Source organism: Suillus discolor (genome assembly GCF_016758755.1).
Source record: "Suillus discolor strain FC423 chromosome Unknown F5147scaffold_18, whole genome shotgun sequence".
Classification (NCBI taxonomy): Eukaryota; Fungi; Basidiomycota; class Agaricomycetes; order Boletales; family Suillaceae; genus Suillus; species Suillus discolor.
Window position 1 is genome coordinate 344,671 of NW_024541265.1, and position 18,827 is coordinate 363,497.

At 46.9% G+C, this 18,827-nt stretch overlaps 7 protein-coding genes across 7 annotated transcripts; 3 read left to right on the forward strand and 4 right to left on the reverse strand.

The window, feature by feature from the left end:
- Nucleotides 1–133: 133 nt before the first annotated feature.
- On the forward strand, nucleotides 134–993 carry F5147DRAFT_101476 (ribosomal protein S12/S23). The gene is made up of 5 exons (XM_041428021.1): nucleotides 134–201; nucleotides 264–328; nucleotides 387–578; nucleotides 630–785; nucleotides 837–993. The coding sequence occupies exons 1-5, from the start codon at nucleotides 195–197 to the stop codon at nucleotides 852–854; spliced, it is 438 nt and encodes a 145-aa protein (XP_041294615.1). The 5' UTR covers nucleotides 134–194; the 3' UTR covers nucleotides 855–993.
- A 163-nt stretch (nucleotides 994–1,156) lies between these two features.
- Nucleotides 1,157–3,286, reverse strand: F5147DRAFT_744927 (cytidylyltransferase family-domain-containing protein; the record flags this gene model as incomplete). Its single annotated transcript, XM_041439716.1, has 8 exons — nucleotides 1,157–1,331; nucleotides 1,382–1,572; nucleotides 1,623–1,974; nucleotides 2,024–2,205; nucleotides 2,255–2,481; nucleotides 2,530–2,635; nucleotides 2,979–3,051; nucleotides 3,150–3,286. The coding sequence occupies 8 exons, from the start codon at nucleotides 3,284–3,286 to the stop codon at nucleotides 1,157–1,159; spliced, it is 1,443 nt and encodes a 480-aa protein (XP_041294616.1).
- Nucleotides 3,287–3,403: 117 nt separating this feature from the next.
- F5147DRAFT_686958 (DNA topoisomerase I) lies at nucleotides 3,404–6,790 on the reverse strand. Its single transcript, XM_041436800.1, has 11 exons — nucleotides 6,549–6,790; nucleotides 5,827–6,496; nucleotides 5,630–5,772; nucleotides 5,324–5,581; nucleotides 5,036–5,266; nucleotides 4,651–4,986; nucleotides 4,354–4,596; nucleotides 3,873–4,306; nucleotides 3,799–3,822; nucleotides 3,671–3,744; nucleotides 3,404–3,617 (listed from the first exon to the last, which is right to left on the reverse strand). Exons 1-11 carry the CDS (start codon nucleotides 6,702–6,704, stop codon nucleotides 3,577–3,579), a joined length of 2,610 nt encoding a protein of 869 aa, XP_041294617.1. The 5' UTR covers nucleotides 6,705–6,790; the 3' UTR covers nucleotides 3,404–3,576.
- A 135-nt stretch (nucleotides 6,791–6,925) lies between these two features.
- Nucleotides 6,926–7,594, forward strand: F5147DRAFT_686961 (NADH dehydrogenase 1 beta subcomplex subunit 3). Its single transcript, XM_041436801.1, has 3 exons — nucleotides 6,926–6,947; nucleotides 6,997–7,229; nucleotides 7,281–7,594. Exon 2 carries the CDS (start codon nucleotides 7,016–7,018, stop codon nucleotides 7,208–7,210), a length of 195 nt encoding a protein of 64 aa, XP_041294618.1. The 5' UTR covers nucleotides 6,926–6,947; nucleotides 6,997–7,015; the 3' UTR covers nucleotides 7,211–7,229; nucleotides 7,281–7,594.
- Nucleotides 7,595–8,251: 657 nt separating this feature from the next.
- F5147DRAFT_794052 (uncharacterized protein) lies at nucleotides 8,252–8,957 on the reverse strand (the record flags this gene model as incomplete). The annotated part of the gene is made up of 3 exons (XM_041443133.1): nucleotides 8,252–8,681; nucleotides 8,722–8,851; nucleotides 8,906–8,957. Coding segments are annotated over 3 exons (387 nt in total), but the record flags the coding sequence as incomplete, so codon positions are not given.
- A 5,094-nt stretch (nucleotides 8,958–14,051) lies between these two features.
- Nucleotides 14,052–16,071, forward strand: F5147DRAFT_101601 (Haloacid dehalogenase-like hydrolase-domain-containing protein). Its single transcript, XM_041428022.1, has 5 exons — nucleotides 14,052–14,143; nucleotides 14,200–15,062; nucleotides 15,110–15,159; nucleotides 15,209–15,354; nucleotides 15,417–16,071. The coding sequence occupies exons 2-5, from the start codon at nucleotides 14,335–14,337 to the stop codon at nucleotides 15,981–15,983; spliced, it is 1,491 nt and encodes a 496-aa protein (XP_041294620.1). The 5' UTR covers nucleotides 14,052–14,143; nucleotides 14,200–14,334; the 3' UTR covers nucleotides 15,984–16,071.
- Nucleotides 16,072–16,602: 531 nt separating this feature from the next.
- F5147DRAFT_686975 (tryptophan synthase beta subunit-like PLP-dependent enzyme) lies at nucleotides 16,603–18,692 on the reverse strand. Its single transcript, XM_041436802.1, has 6 exons — nucleotides 18,364–18,692; nucleotides 17,707–18,294; nucleotides 17,436–17,655; nucleotides 17,083–17,348; nucleotides 16,928–17,029; nucleotides 16,603–16,874 (listed from the first exon to the last, which is right to left on the reverse strand). The coding sequence occupies exons 1-6, from the start codon at nucleotides 18,674–18,676 to the stop codon at nucleotides 16,714–16,716; spliced, it is 1,650 nt and encodes a 549-aa protein (XP_041294621.1). The 5' UTR covers nucleotides 18,677–18,692; the 3' UTR covers nucleotides 16,603–16,713.
- Between the last annotated feature and the right edge of the window lie 135 nt (nucleotides 18,693–18,827).

Sequence of the window (18,827 nt, forward strand, 5' to 3'; positions counted from 1 at the left end):
TCAGCCGTTCGCAAAATCCCGAATATGGAGATTCAGCGGCCTTTCGACCCTGCGACAGGCTAGGATATCCACGTGATTATGAGCCATACTGTGGCTGATAAACTGTAACAGTTATAATTAAGGTTTCGGGATGATGCCGAGCTGGCTCCAGCACAAGTGGAAAGTTATCCTCGCCGTCCTCGTCGACTTCAAGAATGGGCTGTATGTCGCTCTCGTTGTGATCATCAGTGGAGTAATCATGTACTAATGGACTCTTCTACCAGCCAACAAACCTCGTGGACTTCAAGCCGCTCGCAAGCTTCGCAATGACCGCCGTGTCAACCGATGGGTTCGTGCTCGCAATATCTTGAACATCACATATCTAGACTGTGTGCTTTTCTCAATAGGCGGATAAGGCGTATAAGAAGCGCGCCCTCGGTAACGTTTACAAAACCTCCCCTACTGGAGGATCATCACACGCAAAGGGCATCGTCCTCGAGAAAGTCGGTGTCGAAGCCAAACAACCCAACTCTGCCATTCGTAAATGTGTCCGTGTACAACTTATCAAGAACGGCAAAAAGGTCACGGCTTTCGTGCCTGTACGTGCTTTCATAGTCGCTTGTCGCGAGTTAACTAAGACATTGATACAGAATGACGGTTGCTTGAACTTCGTCGATGAGAACGATGAAGTTCTCATCTCTGGTTTCGGTCGTAGTGGCAAGGCCAAAGGTGATATTCCTGGTGTGCGTTTCAAAGTAGTGAAGGTCTCAGGAGTCGGTCTTCTCGCTTTGTGGAAAGAGAAGAAGGTCAGTTTAACCAGATTTATACTGTTATCGTTGTACTCATCTTCTTCGCAGGAAAAGCCCCGGTCATAAGCATCATTATCTTGTCCCTGTCATTTCATGTTACCGCATTACCTATGATTATGCCTGTGCCGCACATGCCGCACGCCAATGAAAAGCCAAAACCACCATGTCATAGGATTACGCCGCACGATTTTCCTGTCTCGTAATCTACCAAGATACAGTTGGGTTCTTTGGCAAGGCGTCGTCATCATTCGTCTAATATCCAAATGCATGTCATTTCAAAAACATCATCACAGGAAATTGTGAATTAAAGTGTGTTAATCATAAGGAATCTTGTCCGGTCATAAATGGGCGCATCAAGTCATGCCAGCTCATACTATCATGATGCCTTGTCCTTCCATGTACTTCTTCAGGTCCTTCACCAACTCCAATTGCTCGTTAGCGCTAAGCCCGCTAACGATCATCTGCAAGATAGAACCCACGCTGACGTGGTGTTCTCGAATGATACTGCTATAATAGACGTAGGTGAACACGCCCATGAGGAATCTAGAAATGATGAGTGTCTTGATAAAATGCATTCGGGATTTGGAACTAACTGGCAGTCCATGCGATCGGTCATCCCTCCATGACCAGGGATGCTGTGGCCAAAATCCTTTATGTTGAAGGCACGCTTGAAACCAGATGCGAAAAAACCTCCAAACGGTGCCACCAGTGATGCGAAAACTGCAAAAACCAGGAGATGTAGTTGGTATGGTGCATAGGGAATCACGGTCACTGATTTTCCGAGCTAATGGCGACTCTGAGCAGTTACCCGAAATAACTTTAATTTGCACTCACGAGCTGTGAAAGAAATACCCTGAGAGGCGACCAGATTTGCCACACCTTCCAGACAAATACTGGGTTGGGAGTACATTGAACATTACTCCAGGCGGAGACTCCGAGATCATGCACAGGGCAGATCATGTAGTTGAAGCGCATGAAGTACGAGCCCCAGAGTACACTGAACAGGAGGGTACTCCAGAAAGCACCCACAAACCCTTCGACAGTTTTCTTCGGCGAGAGCTTGATCAAAGGTGTACGCCCGACGGTCATGCCCCATACATATGCAAAAATATCGTTGCAAATGACCAACGAGACGGGAACCCAGAACCATATCATACCCTCGAGGATATTGTTAACGATGAAGTGACTGCAAGATTCCCTTTAGGATAGAGTCTGAAAGCGGACGAGATCCATACCCAGAGACAACGATCAGCAACAGACTCATGTGAACCCAGCAAAAGAGGCCAAATTGTTGCTTGAGGAATCCACGTCTGAGAGACATTACGAAACCAACGAAGCCGATGGTATAGAGCGTAAAGCTGATAATTCTGTGATTGGTAGCGAAAGGAAGTAGTTGACCGTCCGAGAATATAACATGCTGGTCCCCAATTCAGTATATGGTAATTACAACCAAAATTATCCCGCACCTTGAAGTAGTAGATGATACTCTCCCCGTATAGAAAATAGTTAGTGACGGCAAAGAAGTACCAATTTAGAGTCTTGCTCCATGGATCTTTCTTTCTCTTATTTTCAGCCTCGCCAGAATCCGGAGCATGGCTTGTGAGTGAAAATAGAGCAGTGACTTCGCGGTAGACAATCGTTTGACACAGCATGGCAAGCATGATCATATAAACATGACCCATGAGTAACAAAGCTACGCAATGGTCAGATACGAACACAACTGAAGTAGAAGAATGCATACCAACGAAAACTCCGATCATAATGAACGTCCATAGTGTTCGCGTTAAAATACTTTGTCGTGTCTTCGTGCGTTCGACTTCTTGCGGGTCAGGTTTACTTTTGAGTGCCTGTTCGACGTCAGGTTTTGAGACGGACTGTCCTTCACCACCTAGCAACTTGCTCGGTAGATGCAGTGTAGAGTTGTCTGAGTATTCCGTCAATTCGACTTATAAAGCACTAGACAGAAGTCAAGATGCATACTTTCCGTGACATTCACGTGTTGTATATCGCCGTTAATAACAGGCCCCGGAAGTGATGGTTCCGATACCTCCGGCTCCGGCTCGGGCGCTGGCTCTGCGGTGGGCTTTGGCTCGGGAGCAGTATGTGTTGTAGGTAGAGGATAAACATCTGCCGCTCCATCGGCCATACGCGCAATGGACTCTTCTAGAGAGGGCGTATGTCTAGGTGAACTATTTGCGGTACCTGCTTTTGAGGAGGCTTTGAGTTGTTTTCGCCTTTCGGTGCGAGCTTGTTTTTGAGCCTTCTTTATTTGAGATTTCGACGGCTTCGTATGCTCGGTGCTAGATAGCCCAATGAGCAAGCTACGTAAGCGCGAGGTCACGAACGTCAGCGAAGACGAACCTAGTCACCTGTGTCTGCGGCGTTTCTTCCTGTTGTTGTTCGTCCTCGGAGTCGTCAACATCCTCGACGGTGAGAGCGTCGAAGGCAGATCTAGAAACAAATGGCGGGTTCGCTGTTGTGCCAGAGGACCTACTCATGGTAGCAGACAAGGTAGCAGTTAAGGTTTGATGCGTGCAGTTTTGGTGCAGTTTAAATTCTGCTCACTTCAAGTTCAAATGCAACACGTGCCACAATGCGTCACGCCGAACCAAACATCGCTATGACACATTTCTTCTATGAATGCAGTTATTATGGTATGTACATGATGAACCTCCCATAAGCAGGGGGGCAGGGTTAAACCTAGATCGAATCTCTAGGGAATAATTATAGCAGTCTAAAAACCCTTCGTAAAGCCCAAATACACTGAAGTCTAGCCATAAAACATGGACTAGAATTTCCAGGCATCGTCGACTTCCATGGCCCAAGGAACTAAAATCAGGGTCAGTGTAAGTTGCTATGAAATGCCCTCCACGCGAGCTCACATTTAGCGAGAAGTGTCTTTGAGAAGATCTTTTCGATCGGAACGTTGTGGGCACTGCACCATGCAGCTGTTATCCTAGATGACAAAATGAGTCGCTGTCGGTGATGCATGATAGAGCTTGAAACTCACCGAGGGTCCAGGTAATTAATTTTACTAGAGGAGACACAGTGAGAACGTGTTACTTGAGTGTGAGCACGACATACCTTGTACCAAGAGCGACCTCTTTGCCGGCCTCCCGATCGTCCATCTGAAGCTTGAAGGTCTTTATCTTCTCGTTTAACTTCTGGACAGCTTCCTCAATCTTCTCGGGAGCACGATCCCTCTTAAGTTTGGCTTTCCCTGTACCACGTTCCTCTGCAACCCTCTTGTATTCGGCTTCAGCAGCCTCAATCTTCTCCTGCAGGACTGAGTCAGGTTGAGGTTTATTGCCCTCCTGAACAAGCTTCTCGTTATCCTTGGTAAATTTCTTCTCCGCCTTCTCTATTTCCTTATTCTTAAGGGACTTTTCGTGGTCCTCTATCCAGTCGTCATCTAAATCGGATTCGTCATCGGCGTACTGCTTCTGCTTCTTGAATCTGGGATCCATATTGAAGAGAACATGACGAAGTTTCATCCGATCATACTTCAAGGAACGGAGCTATTGGCGCTGTCAGTCACAGATCGCATCATGGGGAACAAACGAACCCTATCACGCATCTTGCCCATCGACTGTTCGTGAGTCTTTGGTGCGCTACGTTGATGGTTACAAAGGATGGCCACCATACGATTTGCATGATTATATGCATTCAGCTTCTCCTGGATAGTGGCATCCCCTGGCGTTCCTTCGTCCAACTGCTGTTGAAACGTGATGGATGCATTGTAAGTACGAAAAACCTTTGCAGTCAGTCCTTTCATATACGATGCCAAATGCTTATTCAGGAGCGATGTCTAGAAGATAACCATCAGCGAAATGTTCAAATATTTTGAATGGTGTTGTGTCACATTGACGCGGTCAAAGAGGTTGTCACTGTCCTCTTTGTTGTCCTTGAATAGCTTGATATTCTTGAAAACCTGGGGATCCACGGAGACTCGATTGTAGTACCGGATCGAGTCCTTACCCAGGAAATCAAAAATGAGAAAATCCGGTGCTTCTAACGTGACGTGTTCGCACCGCAGAGAGCAGCAGCCCACGGTGTCGGCTTCATCTTCACCTTTTTCATTTCCAGCTCGGAGAGCAAGCTTGTCAATGAAGTACATCGCCGTCGCGCGCTGCCTATCTGCCATAACCTTGCTGCGTAGATCAGCAGAGTAATCTTTGCGAATACGATCCACGTGGTTCTGGAGGAATGTTAGTTAATGGAGCATCAGAGTCAGTAGTTGATTGCACCTTCAATTCACGGGCTTTCTCGAACTTTTGCATGTCGCTCTGCCCTTTGAGAGAACTGCCTGCAGCTAGGAAGACGTATTTGTAATTGCCGTTGACATTCTCGACCCAGTTGGCTAGCCAGGTGACAGTTTGGTCATGGACTATGGCTTTCCATTGTCCAGGCATATTAGGTACAGGGATAGGCGTTCCTTCACCAATATTGATGGTGATATCGTCCGGGCGTACACGGAACTACCATGGAGTGAGCAAGTTTTGGTTTTGTTCTAGAACCAAGTGCTATGTGCCCACCTTCAACGCGCCCTTCTTTGGATGATCGCCCCGACCCCTGAACAGGCCAGGAGGTTCAACCCTGAAGTTGCCAACCTTTTCCTTGCGACCGTCAAGGAGACAGGTGACATATTTCTCCTCGAATAGATCTTTCTGCTTCTTGAGCTCTTTCTTCTCTGCGGTGCTGAGAGCCTTCTTTTTGGCTTTCTCCGCTTCGAAGTGTTCGAACATGGGCCGAAAATCACAATCCTCAAATTTTGTGATCTTGATTTTATTGCGCTGGCTCATAGTTAAGCAAGGCAGAGGCACGCGAAGTATGATACTTACAGGAGGATAGTCCTGAAGCACTTTCAACCAGTCGTCGAAGAAGTTTTTGTTGAACGTGGCATCTTGAGCGTGCTCAGTTTCCAACATAGCTGCATAAAAACCGGCCACTTCTTCGGACTCTGATGGTAGATCTACTTCTTTACCTACAATGCAATCAACAGACTTGTCACGGTAGAATGAATAAGGCAACCACGTACCCTTATACCTCATTTTCACATTCGAGGGTAAGGGTTCGTATGGTGGAGGAAAGATGACGCCATTATGCTCTAGCGTTTGCCACTTTACTTCACCATCGTTATTCTGCTGAGCCTCCCACCACCTGTAAACTTCCTCCTCGTCTTCTCCTTCATCTTTAACTTTGCCCTTCTTCTTGGGCTGGGGAGTCGTTGACCCGTCTGCTCCATCCTTGACCTTCTTCGAAGTAACTCTCTTTTTCGTGGGCTTAGATTTTCCATTGTCCTCCACATCCGCATCAGTCTCTTCCTTGACTTTGGACTTTCGTTTCCTCGATACCTTCTCTTTCTTCACAGGTGTGATTTCCTCGCCTTCAGAAGCGGGAGGTTCGGAAGCGTCAGGGTCTTCGCGTTTCAGCTTCTTCTGTGGGGGTCCTTTCTTGGTGGATGCACGTTGCTTCTTAGCAGTGGTAGAACTACGTTTGTTATCGCTCTCAGCTTTGACTGCTTTATGCCCGTTTACTGTAGAGGCTTTCGATGTCCCCGGCATCGGTATAGTAGAAGATTGCTTCACCGGAGAAGAAGCAAGAGGGGTATCGTCATCTTCACTGGATGAATCAAGTGCAGCAGCTCTCTTGCGCCGCAAAGACTTTGTTGGAGTTACAGGTTCTGAGTTTGGAACCGTAACTTGGGACTACGCAAAACAGTCAACGATGCACGCAGTACACGGACAGGGGCACACGAACTAAAGGCATGTCTTCGTCCTCGCTCATGGGAGAATCACTAGCTTCCTCTTTAGCGTATACATTCGCGCCGCCTCTACCTGTGTTGGCCTTGCCATCGTTTTGGAAGTCGCCAAGTGGTCGGTCGTCATCTGAAGACATATAGGCATCGCTAGACATTATTTGAAGCGATAATTTGACACGAATAGTAGACAGAGTGTCTATGCAGCAATACAGAGAATAAGAAAGCAAGAAGAATAGTGGAAATGAAGGACAGGAAGGCCTCTCCCGCGCTGTGGCAGCTGTTAATTTTTCCGAAGTCCTGATGGACCGGCCCTAAGCCTGAAAATCACATGATCACCTGGACTCGGAATCACAGCTGAACAAGCTGAAAACAAGCGGTTTCCTAGTTTCTATATCCAAGTAAGTATAGTTGAACATGTTATTCAATAACATTTTGACTCATGGTTAGCTTCATCTGCAGTCCAGTCATGTCCAATCCACCTTTGTTTCGTGACCCATGGGCGAAGAGGGAAGCGTGGCGGAAACACCCTGTGTTCACGAATCGTGCCATGTTTTCTAGCATGTTTCCAGGGCTTGGCATCGCACTAGTGGCATTTACTACGTATGTGGTGGTTGATAATTTCTACTCCAAAGCGCAGCCAGGGGCACAGCAGAAGCACTGAGTTAGTTTGGGTGATGTTGGTAAGTGACGGCAGTAAGTTGTCTGTTTGCGCATTAACGTTTCACTCCCAGATGGAAAGGAATTTACTGGTGCTCCTTGCATCCTATCATCTAGTTGAGTCCGTGCTCAGTAGCATAACGTTTACCACATTGCACACAAAACGTCGCATCTTTGCGCCATTGTCATTGCCACGGAGCAGGGTTCATCTGCCAATTCGTGCATTCTGTTCCCCCTGTTAGACCTACTTCTATAAGCAATGGCAATAGCTACTCTTACGCAAGCTACTGTTCCAAAAGCAATCAGGTTGAACGTTGAGCGCTCGAGTCATTTGTGTTGCCGATTGTACTTTCCTAAGGGTACCATTTTTCGTTACTTGCGGTCACTCTCCTCAAATACATCGCGCACTTATAAGACCATTAATTGTTACTGTTCATCGACGTATTTCGAGGGCTTCCTGCTGCTTGGTGTAGTATCCTCACGTTCGACAATACTGGGTTTAAACATTACATCATCGCATCCTCTATTCCCTATCTCTGTGATAGTCCCTCGAGTGGGAACAGGTGTACTTGTTAACCACCAGGAAGTACTAGCAGATCGTTCGTATCCACTTTACCCAACGCGTTTGCTCTTGGACGGGCGCCATATTTGTATCGTCTTACAGCCTGGATTTATTCCTGATCAAACGAGCTCCCGTGGAACGCTGATCGGAGCGCAGGAGCATTGGCGCCCCCCCAGTAAAATTCCTGATATGACCATAGGCTCCCTGCAACCCTGCTCTTTCTATTCTGAAACAGTTCAGCTTCGGATCTCAAAGTAAACGAGGTACGTGGCGTCAAGACCACAATCACCACTCAGCAAGTATATTTTCTAGTCATTTATGAGGAATAGCTCGTCATCGGACCTTCTTTGAAATTGCGCTCCGGTTATGCTTTGTAGCTGTACAATCACCTGCTCTGCCTCTACTCGCTCATTAGCACTACCTTTTTTGCCAACTCCCGATCCAGAAAGTCCCCTTCTGGACCACGTTTCCCTCGGATTTTTAAGTTCGTCTGTTTAGGGAACTTGTGTTTGACAGTATGGCTGAGAGCGATCCCATAGGAAGCCAGCCCTTGATCCCATGGCCGACTGTATCCCATGGCCGAACCGTATCCTACTGTCGAACTCGATCCCCTGCTGCCGATCCTACATAAAAAACCAGTAGCACTAAACCACACCTACAATTTCTCGCTTAGTAGTGTAATAAGTTTGATGTGTTACAAATACTTAATCAGTGCCCATTGGTGGAGATCGTGCAATAGTGATGTAAAACAACACAGATGAGATTGATAATAAGAGCCTGCTCGATCTGCGTTGGACGAAACTTGAGTGCAGAGCCAGGACGGAAAGTTTGGTGGAAGAGTCGTCGGAAAAGACGCCATTCATCACCATAGCCTGCGAATGCAAAAATGAGCGACCAACCAAACATGCCTGTACTCCATAATGATTGAATGGAAGAATGTTAGAAGAACGTACAGGTCGACTGTGGCTATGCATGGTTTATCTGAGTAAATGCGAGAACGCTTGTCCATCAAGGCTTCTGCAACGTGCTGAGAATTGATCACCACGGCGATTTCCTGGCCTAGAAGTCGTATAAAAACCAAGCCTTTTGATATAATGATTTGCACAACAAATGACTATCTAGATTCTGACCACGTACCATAAGCAGCAGCCCATTTGGCATAAGTCAACCAAGGCTTCTTGGTGTCAACAGACACGATATTTCCTTAACACTGGGAGCTGCACTGGGCAGGGGGGAATTTGTTCTGTCTGTTCCTAATGAACCGCTTGAGGGATGTGATGACAACGAAATAAGCAGATAAGATGGCGAGATTAACAGGGCCACTATCAACTGAAGGAAACATGGTCATAACGGCGTGTGGGTTGATCCAAAGCGCGAAACAAACCTGATAAGTTATCGCTGCATGGGGAGCTGATTATCATACTTTGTACCTGGCATGCTAGAGTTGGGAAGGATAAATTCAGTAGTAAGTAATAGACTTCAAGTTAGAGCCATGATAGATACGGGCATTGACTCTGTGAAGTTGAATATATCATAGGCCCTGATCAGCAAATGCGAGTCCAAACAAAGTTTGTTCTAAAGCGCTCAGAAAACACTCCTGTGGACATGCTGCTTGGGTTAGCTCGTCCGTGAATACTCATTTTTTGTTAAGACCTGACACCACTTTAGAGACATCCAATGGATGCGAGATCCATCAGAACATCCCGTGAACCGGTGAACAAATAGAACAGCATCATCTCTGCACGAAGATGCCAAATCCCTTTTCGGCACGGAAGCAACCGAAAGGGCATCTCGGTGAGTGTGTTTAGGATCTCGATGTGCTGAGTGATGAGTGCCCTGTTACTGTCCCGGAATACATCAATCTGAAGCGGAGATCTTACATACAAGTATTTGGTCTGGCATCTGGGACCGAGGAGAGTCACGGCGTTTTACGTGCTATCACTATGCTGCGCGTTCTGATCGTCAATTAATGAGCAGACTCTGCTGAATAATTGTCGAGCGGGGGACACAAATTACTAGAACTAGAATATATATATATATCAGTTTCTGGAAGGAACTTGTTGTACGAGTTATGTACCTGGTAGAAAACAACTTGAATATGTCTACTGACTGTTGGCAAATCGTAAGAAAAGAATGGGAAAGATAACGATAGCTCACATCTCAGTCTCGGACAGGAACCGAAATGCTCGTACGGATCTACTCCGAGTCGTAGGTTTATACGTGTTGGTGTAGAGACGAAATGAATACGCGTACTAGTATTGAAGGGAACATATTGATTTCAATAGCCTTGGACGAGCACGAGCTGACGTCAAAACGTCGTTCGCCTGGCCCCCCGGGCTTGCAATCGATCCGCCTGTCGCTCCTGATTCAGATTCTTCAGACTCCAAGACTTGAAGCATTTATATCTATCATCGCATACGCGTAGTAGTAGGTCAGTGCTAAAAGAACAAAATGATGTAAATGGAAATGACCCATTGAAAAACACGTGAAATTACCTCCGGCTGCCAGTGACACGCTTTTACCAACTCGGACTCAGACTTTGGCGGTACTCGTATGCACTAGTGCTTCAGAGCTTAAACGTAAACGTCTACCATTCTCTCCTCGTATCACTAACGCGTCCTACTCTTACCTCGTTCAAATACACTTCCCCTTCGAACTAATAACCAGCCTTACAATAGCTCAGTAACAGACGAGTGGCCACGATCAGTACAGCGAGCGTCTTGAAGTCCGGCAGAGCAAGGTGTAGTTTGGTGCTACTACTGATTTGGTATGTAAGATTTGTAGTCTGTGCAGGGCATAGAGTGCGGCAGCAGAGGATCAAGTTTAACAGTAGGATACAGCCTGCCATGGGATCAAGGGCTGGCCATCCAGTTGAATTTTCGGCCATTAAGTCGAGTTTGCTATGGGATCGCTCTGAGACAGCCACGCTGTCGAAGCCAAGTTCCCTAGACAGATGAACTTAGAAATTCGAGGGAAATGTGGACCAGGAATTGTCCAGTGTTAATGAGCGAGTAGAGGGATTGTGCAGGTGCAAAGCGCCACTATGGCGCAATTACAATGAAGGTCAGCAAATAACAAGCTATTCCTTATTTGAAATGGCTACTTGGCGAGTGGTGATTGTGGTCTTGACACGTACCTCATTTATAGTGAGTCCAGCATCGTTCTGCACGGAGATGCTATATTCTCTTTCGGTTAAATGGCTGAAAAGGGTCCTTCGGTGAATGGGCTTAGGGTTTCGATATATGAGGCCTAGTCCGAAGGCTTCCTACACACCCACTGGCTATCCCCAACCGTAAACTATTCTGTCGGTGGGTCACGGTTATCATTTGCAGCTGGCTGGTCATCAGATACGGTTGCAGTCGTGCGACGGAATATTCGCTCCCAGTCTCCCATTAGGTATATAGCATCAGTAGCATAATCTTAAACAGAACGAGAAAGTCCGAGTCGGTGCGGTTGGGATAGTCTCCTGACAAGAATTTTCGCATGTTCGAAACCGCTGCCATCCCCAACCATCTTAGCTTTCCTCTTGCCTAGTTAACAGACCCTTATCCTAGGAGATGTGTGCCTGCGGCGGGTGCTAAGAACGTGGTCTGCCTCGCAACATTATGCTGCCCGCTCTGGCTTGAGCTTCGCTTATTGAAGCCAGTCGCTGATCCGGAGATGAACTGTTTCAGAATTATCAGGAAGAATTGCAATATCGAGTTAGGAATAGAGGCTGTGAGTTTCAGTATTTGGTCAGTTGCAGACAACAAAAACGAATGGAAGATAGAACTGCTTCAAGTTAGCTTTACTCAGTCCATCGCTAATCCGGAGATGAAGTGTTGCAGAATAGGAAGAATTGCATTATCAAAGTTAAGAATGATGATGGAACCGGGTTGCAAGGTAATAAGGCTGTGAGTTTCAAGTTGTAGTGCTACCGCGGACCGGTTCAACGAAATAGTTGAACCCAGAATTGGACCATCGCGAACGGTTCAGAACGGTCAGGCTCAGTTCGAACCCGAACCGAGCCCCAAAAAAGCGAAACGCGCGATGAAGTTAATATTGAAGGGTTGGACGACAAAGTGAGTTGTCGACGATACCAGAATTGTCATTGTTAAAAAAAATACTGAATAATCATGCATTTGAGTCGAAATAATTTAGGATGTCGTGTTCCCTGGGAAATAAAATCGGGTTGTGCGAAAGCTTCGAGAGTTTGCTGGCTTTGTCTCGTCGAAAAGGCACTCGTAAAGTCCATGGATAGATTGTCGATAGCTTCGAGAGTTTGCTGGCGTTGTTTCGTCAAAAGGGTGTTCGTAAAGTCCATTGGTAGACTGTCGATAGCTTCTAGTACAGATGATCTGCGGCAAGTATGAAAGCAGAAATGAGCGGCAGCAGGTGCAAATGAGGACGGATAAGTGGCGGCAGATGCAGATGAGCAGGGACAAATGAGTCCCGACTAATGCAAACAAGAGTGACAAGCGCTGGTAAGTTTGAATAAGCGAAAATGCACACGGATCATGATGGATGAGTGAAAGCGAGTCCTAAGAAAACACACACAGACAAGGATAGGCGTGAAGCAAGCGGGTCACCGGGGTAGCACAGATATGCAGTGTACATGTACTGGTAAGACAATAGTGAGCGAGGAAACAAACTTCTACACAGTTGCTATCAACCTGCTCCAGAACAGCCGTTGTTACACATATAATACTCACATGGATTGATGTATTGAGTGTTCAAACGCGCTGACGCGCGTCACGCCGTTACCAAACACGCATCATAGGTGTGTGGAGTTACAGGCCGGATGTATACGAAGTCCGGAGATAGTGGCAACTGTTATGGCCATTTGCGCGGAGGCTGGTCTGGTGGAAAAAATTATAATGTTGTTGACCGACCAGTAATAAGGAGTTACTAGACGAGCAAGGGTGCCTGTATGAGGGAGTGGAGCCGCTATGGACTTGGAGGAGTTGGGCAGCAAGACGAGTCAAGGGAAATAATAGAAAAAATGTAAAATTACATACCACAGTTGAGCTTCTGTGTTCTTGAGGACTCTTGTTTGGATGGCGAGGGATGTCGATCCGACGAAGTGTTCGAGGAGGTTAGTAACATCGTCTCGGAAGGCGAAATGGCCGCCGGGCCCGGGATGTTCCGTCAGGGAGTCTCCGATAGCCGTACGTACAGGTGGACCGTCGTCAAAAATCAAAACGGTTCGAGGTTGGGGACACGTCCGAACCGACATATGAGGACTGTTCGGCCAATATTGATATTTGCAGAACCGAAAACCGTATTATGGTCCGGTTATGGCTGGACTGTGGACCGAACCACACAAGAACCGAACCAAAGTTCGATCCGAAGAAAAACGAATAGAAGAACAGAACCAGTGCTTCAAGTCAGCTTTGCTTAGTAGCCAGTCGCTAATCCGGAAGTGAACGTTTGAACTGTTGCAGAATGGGAAGAATTGCATTATCAAAGTGATGATGAGAGCAGGGTTGCAGGGTAATAAGGCTGTGATCAGCTGCGGACAACGCAACGAATGGAAGAAGAGAACTGCTTCAAGTTAGCTTTCAATGCTCAGAGCTTGATGTTTAATTACATACTTGAAGATGAGACTAGGCTGAATCTTTGGACACTCAACCAAATTAGCTTGTAGCCACTTGATCAAAATGGTCTATGGCATATTCTGATTCATTGCAGGAACTTTCCATGATGCATGATCTCAATGGGTCAGTGTAGCATCAGTATGTAAGTCCAAGTCAGCCGGTGAGCTATAAAATTTCTTGTGTGTCAGCCGGAAGTATTTTTACTTCCAATCGATGGACATTTCCATTTACGTCATGTTTTCTTCTTCTAGCACCGACCTATCGTATGCGATGGTAGATACAGGTCGTGGTCTGTGTTGGAGTCCGAAGGCTCCGAACCAGGAACGACGAGAGGATCAATTACAAGCCCAGGGGGACGACCCAGACGAGTGAGCGACGTTTTGACGTCGGCTCGTGCTCGTCCAAGGCTGTTGAAAATCAATGTTCCCTTCGATACGCGTATTCATCTCGTCTCTACGCCAACACGTATCACTCGGAGTGAATCCATACGAGCATTTTGGTTTCTTTTCGAAATTCAGATCATAGATGTGAGCTACCGTTATCTTTCCCATTCTTATGATTTGCTAACAGTCAGTAGACATATTCAAGTTGTTTTCTGTCAAGGTACAGAACTTGTACAACAAGTTCCTTTTAGAAACTGACATGAATATATCTTTACTAGCATTTCGCGTCCTCCGCTCCACAATTATTCAGCGGAATCTACTCATCAATCGACGATTTGAACGCGCAACATAGTGATAGCACGTAAAACGCCGAGACTCTCCCGCGGTCCCAGACGCCAGACCAAACAAACACCTGTATGTAAGATCTCTGCTTCAGATTGTGAATCTGCAGAGGTTTGCTAATGCTAGGCACATACTCGCAACAGCTAAGCTAACCACTTCGGTCTTGGACTGCCTCTAGGCATTCAAATAGCCGAACCTGTGGAGGAATATACGCTCTAATCGTGCCCCGTTTTTCATTTTTACCTGCGACACCTACCTGATCCTAATGTCATTTGCCTCGAGTTACACCACTCTCATATTCGATATAGGTGACGTTTTGTTCTCTTGGTCCCCCCAGACCAAAACCTCCATATCCCAAAACGTTTTACGTAAAATTCTATCGTCTCCCACATGGAATGACTACGAAAGGGGGAGAATGTCCCAGGCTGAGTGTTATGCTAGGGTTGGTGGCGAATTCTCTGTAGACCCCACAGAGGTTGCTCGTGCATTTCAAGATGCTCGTGACTCTCTGCAGTCCAACGAAGAGCTCATATCGGTTATTCGACACCTCAAAGCACGCTCGGACGGAACATTACATGTCTTCGCCATGTCAAATATTTCGGCGCCTGACTATGAAGTTCTTCGTACCAAGCCTGCCGATTGGTCGTTGTTTGACGGCATCTTCACCTCCGCCGATGTGGGCGAGCGGAAACCTAACCTTGGTTTCTACAAGGCAGTAATTTCGAGTACAGGGGCCGACCCCTCCCGCACCATCTTCGTGGACGATAAAATGGAGAATGTCCTCTCCGCCCGTTCGCTTGGAATGCGTGGTATCATTTTCGACAATACCCGTAAAGTCGTCCGTGCGCTTTATAATCTACTTGGAGATCCTGTCGAAAGGGGCAGACAATACTTGACTATGAATGCGAAGAAGCTCCTATCCGTAACTGATAACGGCATTCTCTTACGGGAGAACTTCGCTCAGCTCCTGATACTAGAAGCAACTGATAACCGGTAAGAAGATCACCTACTTTCCCTGCACTCATTGAACAGCATGTCAGGAATCTCGTCAACTTGACTGATACACATCGGACGTGGAATTTCTTCCAGGGTATGTACCAATGTTTGCCACTATTATTTAGCAGCTGATTTGGTATCAGAAAAACCATTGCTTACTACCGAAGAGTTTCCCTTTGACCTGGATACCACTTCCCTTGGGTTGACCGTAACGAACAGCCCTGAGGACGTAGCACACTCCGTCATGGATGACATGCTTGACTATATTGACGACGATGGGATTATTCAGGTACGTGCGTTCAGTTATTCTTTCCCATGCATTGGCTGACCTCCCAGTAATCGTAATCACAGACATACTTTGATCACCGCCGACCTCGCGTTGATCCGGTCGTGTGCGTCAACGCGCTCACACTGTTCTATTCTTATAGACGTGGCCATCAGCTCGATCGCACCCTTCACTGGATACGCGAGGTGCTCCTGCATAGAGCTTATCTCGACGGTACGCGATATTACGCAACACCGGAGTGCTTCCTTTATTTCCTTGGCAGGCTGCTTGAAATCAGCAGCGACGTCTACTTGGCGGTCTATATAAAACCACTACTGATCGAACGTGTTCGGGAGCGCATAGGGGCTGATGGTGACGCTCTGGCGCTCTCCATGCGCCTCCGGCTTTGCGCGTACCTTGGATTGCGCAACGATGTTGATCTTCGTACTTTGCTTCCTCTGCAATGTGAAGATGGAGGCTGGGAAATTGGGTGGATCTATAAATACGGGTCCTCCGGTGTCAAAATCGGAAACCGCGGTCTTACCACGTCCCTGGCCGTGAAAGCCATTATAGAGATGCAGCAACGCTTCCCTAGTCCCCCTTCTACAGTACCCGCAATTCCCCTCGTCAAGCAGGCTTATACCACCGCATAACCTCCTCCTGAGCGCTTTTTGCAGTCCAAGAGCGACTCTTCAACCAATCCCAGCTCTATAGCAACGAGCTTATCGGCCAGTACTAGGCAACACCCGTAAATCGTTCCGTTGGTTCTAAGATGGTCGAAGAAATGACGAAAAATGTGTATGAAGCAATGTTTTGACGACAGATTCTATGCCCTGGTTTGCGGCCTCTGTGCTTTTTCTCACTGTCCAATATCTTTCTCCAAAGGCACTTCCAAAGACGAATATATACCAGTACTATTGTACCTTTCTGTCACGTTTGTTGTCCTTGAACGGAATCCTACGCACTTACAGTAATCGTTTAAAGTCTAGACCCCTCGCAACATCATGTTGTAACCGTCTCATGTTGTACATCAAGATCTTCATGCGATTTCCAGAGATGTCGTGCGACGGGATTTTACTGACATCGACTCAAACAAGCAATGTGGCACGCGTAACTTTGGTTACACTTGACCCTTCACACGAAGACAGGACTTCCCAGCGCTGAACGACCCGACCACCCTTTCTTTTATCTGAGATCAGGTGTAGGAGGTTCACTGACGGTCTCTGTAGAACACCACAGAATATTCCACAACGGCTCAGCGCTCATCTTTGAGCTCTCGTAGACGGACACCTTCAAGTGTCATTCAATTGATATTCGGATAAAATCAACATCGACAGAAATGCATGCCTGGCGACGCACTCGCGCTCGACCCAGACATATATCCTATGCTGACCCATTTAGAGTAACCTGCCCTCCAAGACATCGCTTGTACACTTCGTTATCAGTCTCTTCCACATAGTGATATCCCAAATTGCCCAAAAACTCGTCAAATGCCGCGTAATCTTCTTGCGGAACTTGGATGGCCGTTAGGACTCTGCCGAGGTCTGCGACAAATTCATGAGCAAACAAAAGACGACAAAGAAGATATTGCATGAACCTGCGCCGTGATTGCGGTAGTGAAACATTGATATATTCCAGCCTAATCCAGGATAAATACCCTGAAGGAACTTGCGCAGGGCGCCTGGTCGTTCAGGAAATTCTGGAGCAAGATTCTGGTAAGCACAGCGCGAAGTGAAAATACCAAATACCTACCAAATCGGAAGACTCTTTCATTTGGGATCGCTGTGGATCCACGTATCATGTACCGTGCGTGAGATTTGGCGACCTCGTCATCGCTAACATCATATGCAATCATCCCTTGATTTTTGATTTCTTCAAGCACCTTCTCTACTTCTTTTTTTCGAAATGAGGTATCTAGCTTGAATGAGAGGAATAGGTGTGCGGTGTTCGGATCATTATAGCGGTATATGAATTCTGTTGTTGCCCGCGGGTGGATGATGGAGTGCAATGCGAAGAAGCTGCATACGCATGAGAAGAGAAGTCAAGTAATGAATAACAAATGCAAGGGACAGAACGGGATGACTCAGAAAGAATGAAGAACTTGCCTTCCGGGTCTCTCTGGTATCTCCACGCTCAGAAGTGCTTCGCGCCCCTCGCCCAATTCTGCACGCTCTGCAACGAAACGCAGCCTATCAAAGTTCATGTTGGCTCCACTGACAACTGCAACGAATTTTCGGTTTGCGCCGACAAGATTTTGATTTATGATGTGTCGCTTTAAACCTGCCAGACTTAAGGCTCCGGAAGGCTCTGTGACGGATCTAGTTTCTATGTTCATGAGCAAGGTAGATATTCTACGAGGAATGGAATATCCCTTACCTTCGAAGATATCTTTGATAGCGGCGCATATTTCATCGTTGTCGACTAGGACTACATCATCCAAGAGTTTCTGACATATCCTGAATGGCTCCTCGCCAACAATTCTTACGGCTGTGCCGTCTGCAAAGGGGCCAACCTCGGTTAAAGTCACTCTCGCCCCTCTCTTCAGACTCTGTGCCATAGCATCTCCATCAAAGGTCTCAACACCATGCACTTTTGTATTTGGGTTGGCTATGCGTTTAACATACTCGCAAATTCCAGAGACAAGGCCGCCGCCGCCAACTGCACCGAAGATGGCATCGAGATTGTCAGAGTCTGGCATTTGTTTTAATATTTCCATGCCGACCGTACCCTGACCTGCGATTACGAGCGGGTCGTCGTATGGTGGGACAAATACCAGTCCATGGTTGGCAGCTAATCTTGCACATTCTGCCTTTGCTTCGTCGAAGTCAACACCATGGAGTACGACCTTCGCGCCGAGTCTTTCGACATTGCGAACTTTGATGGATGGAGTACCCTTTGGCATCACGATGGTACAGGGTATCCCGAGACGTTCACCAGAGAAAGCTACTCCTTGTGCATGATTGCCTAAAAACGTTAAATCAGCGATTCAGGCGGGGAAATCATTACTAAAGCGTCGCAAGTACGCACACTAACCAGCGCTGCATGTGACAACACCTTTCCATCTTTCTTCTTCAGATAGTCCTGCCATGAAGTTATAGGCACCTCGAATCTTGAAGCTGAAAACCTCTTGTAGATCCTCTCGTTTCAGCCATATTTGATTGCCTAGCTTTGCACTAAGGTTTGGAGCGTAGACCAGGGGTGTTTCTTTCAAGATCTCATATACTTTGGAAGTAAGAATAAGACGAAGGTAATCAGGTTCTTTCGAAGATAGCAAGTGATGTTCAGACAATCGCGGATAGATGAGAGGCTGAGGTGCGTTAGAAGAGTACTCTAGAGCTGGTGCCATAGTTATGAGAGTATGAAGACATATCTACGCGAACTTGAAACAAAAACCTTTTATGTAACCGATGAAAATGACTCGGTGCCTGCCGGAACAGGAAAGCGCGTAAACCGTAGTACCATTGTATCAATTGACTAGTCCAGGACGGAACATGTGT

What these genes read in the sequence shown, in the direction of transcription:
- F5147DRAFT_101476 (XM_041428021.1), top strand. An exon ending in ACCGCCGTGTCAACCGATGG is followed by an intron (nt 329 to 386) that starts GTTCGTGCTCGC and finishes TTTTCTCAATAG; the next exon opens with GCGGATAAGGCGTATAAGAA. An exon ending in AGGTCACGGCTTTCGTGCCT is followed by an intron (nt 579 to 629) that starts GTACGTGCTTTC and finishes ACATTGATACAG; the next exon opens with AATGACGGTTGCTTGAACTT.
- F5147DRAFT_686958 (XM_041436800.1), bottom strand. Translation starts at nt 6,704, where the DNA reads ATGTCTAGCGATGCCTATATGTCTTCAGATGACGACCGACCACTTGGC. An exon ending in AGAAAGCCCGTGAATTGAAG is followed by an intron (nt 4,987 to 5,035) that starts GTGCAATCAACT and finishes ACATTCCTCCAG; the next exon opens with AACCACGTGGATCGTATTCG. An exon ending in TGGGCAAGATGCGTGATAGG is followed by an intron (nt 4,307 to 4,353) that starts GTTCGTTTGTTC and finishes CAGCGCCAATAG; the next exon opens with CTCCGTTCCTTGAAGTATGA.
- F5147DRAFT_686961 (XM_041436801.1), top strand. Translation starts at nt 7,016, where the DNA reads ATGTCCAATCCACCTTTGTTTCGTGACCCATGGGCGAAGAGGGAAGCG.
- F5147DRAFT_101601 (XM_041428022.1), top strand. Translation starts at nt 14,335, where the DNA reads ATGTCATTTGCCTCGAGTTACACCACTCTCATATTCGATATAGGTGAC. An exon ending in CTAGAAGCAACTGATAACCG is followed by an intron (nt 15,063 to 15,109) that starts GTAAGAAGATCA and finishes ACAGCATGTCAG; the next exon opens with GAATCTCGTCAACTTGACTG. An exon ending in GACGTGGAATTTCTTCCAGG is followed by an intron (nt 15,160 to 15,208) that starts GTATGTACCAAT and finishes ATTTGGTATCAG; the next exon opens with AAAAACCATTGCTTACTACC.
- F5147DRAFT_686975 (XM_041436802.1), bottom strand. Translation starts at nt 18,676, where the DNA reads ATGGCACCAGCTCTAGAGTACTCTTCTAACGCACCTCAGCCTCTCATC. An exon ending in TATCAAAGATATCTTCGAAG is followed by an intron (nt 17,656 to 17,706) that starts GTAAGGGATATT and finishes TCATGAACATAG; the next exon opens with AAACTAGATCCGTCACAGAG. An exon ending in ATACCAGAGAGACCCGGAAG is followed by an intron (nt 17,349 to 17,435) that starts GCAAGTTCTTCA and finishes ATGCGTATGCAG; the next exon opens with CTTCTTCGCATTGCACTCCA.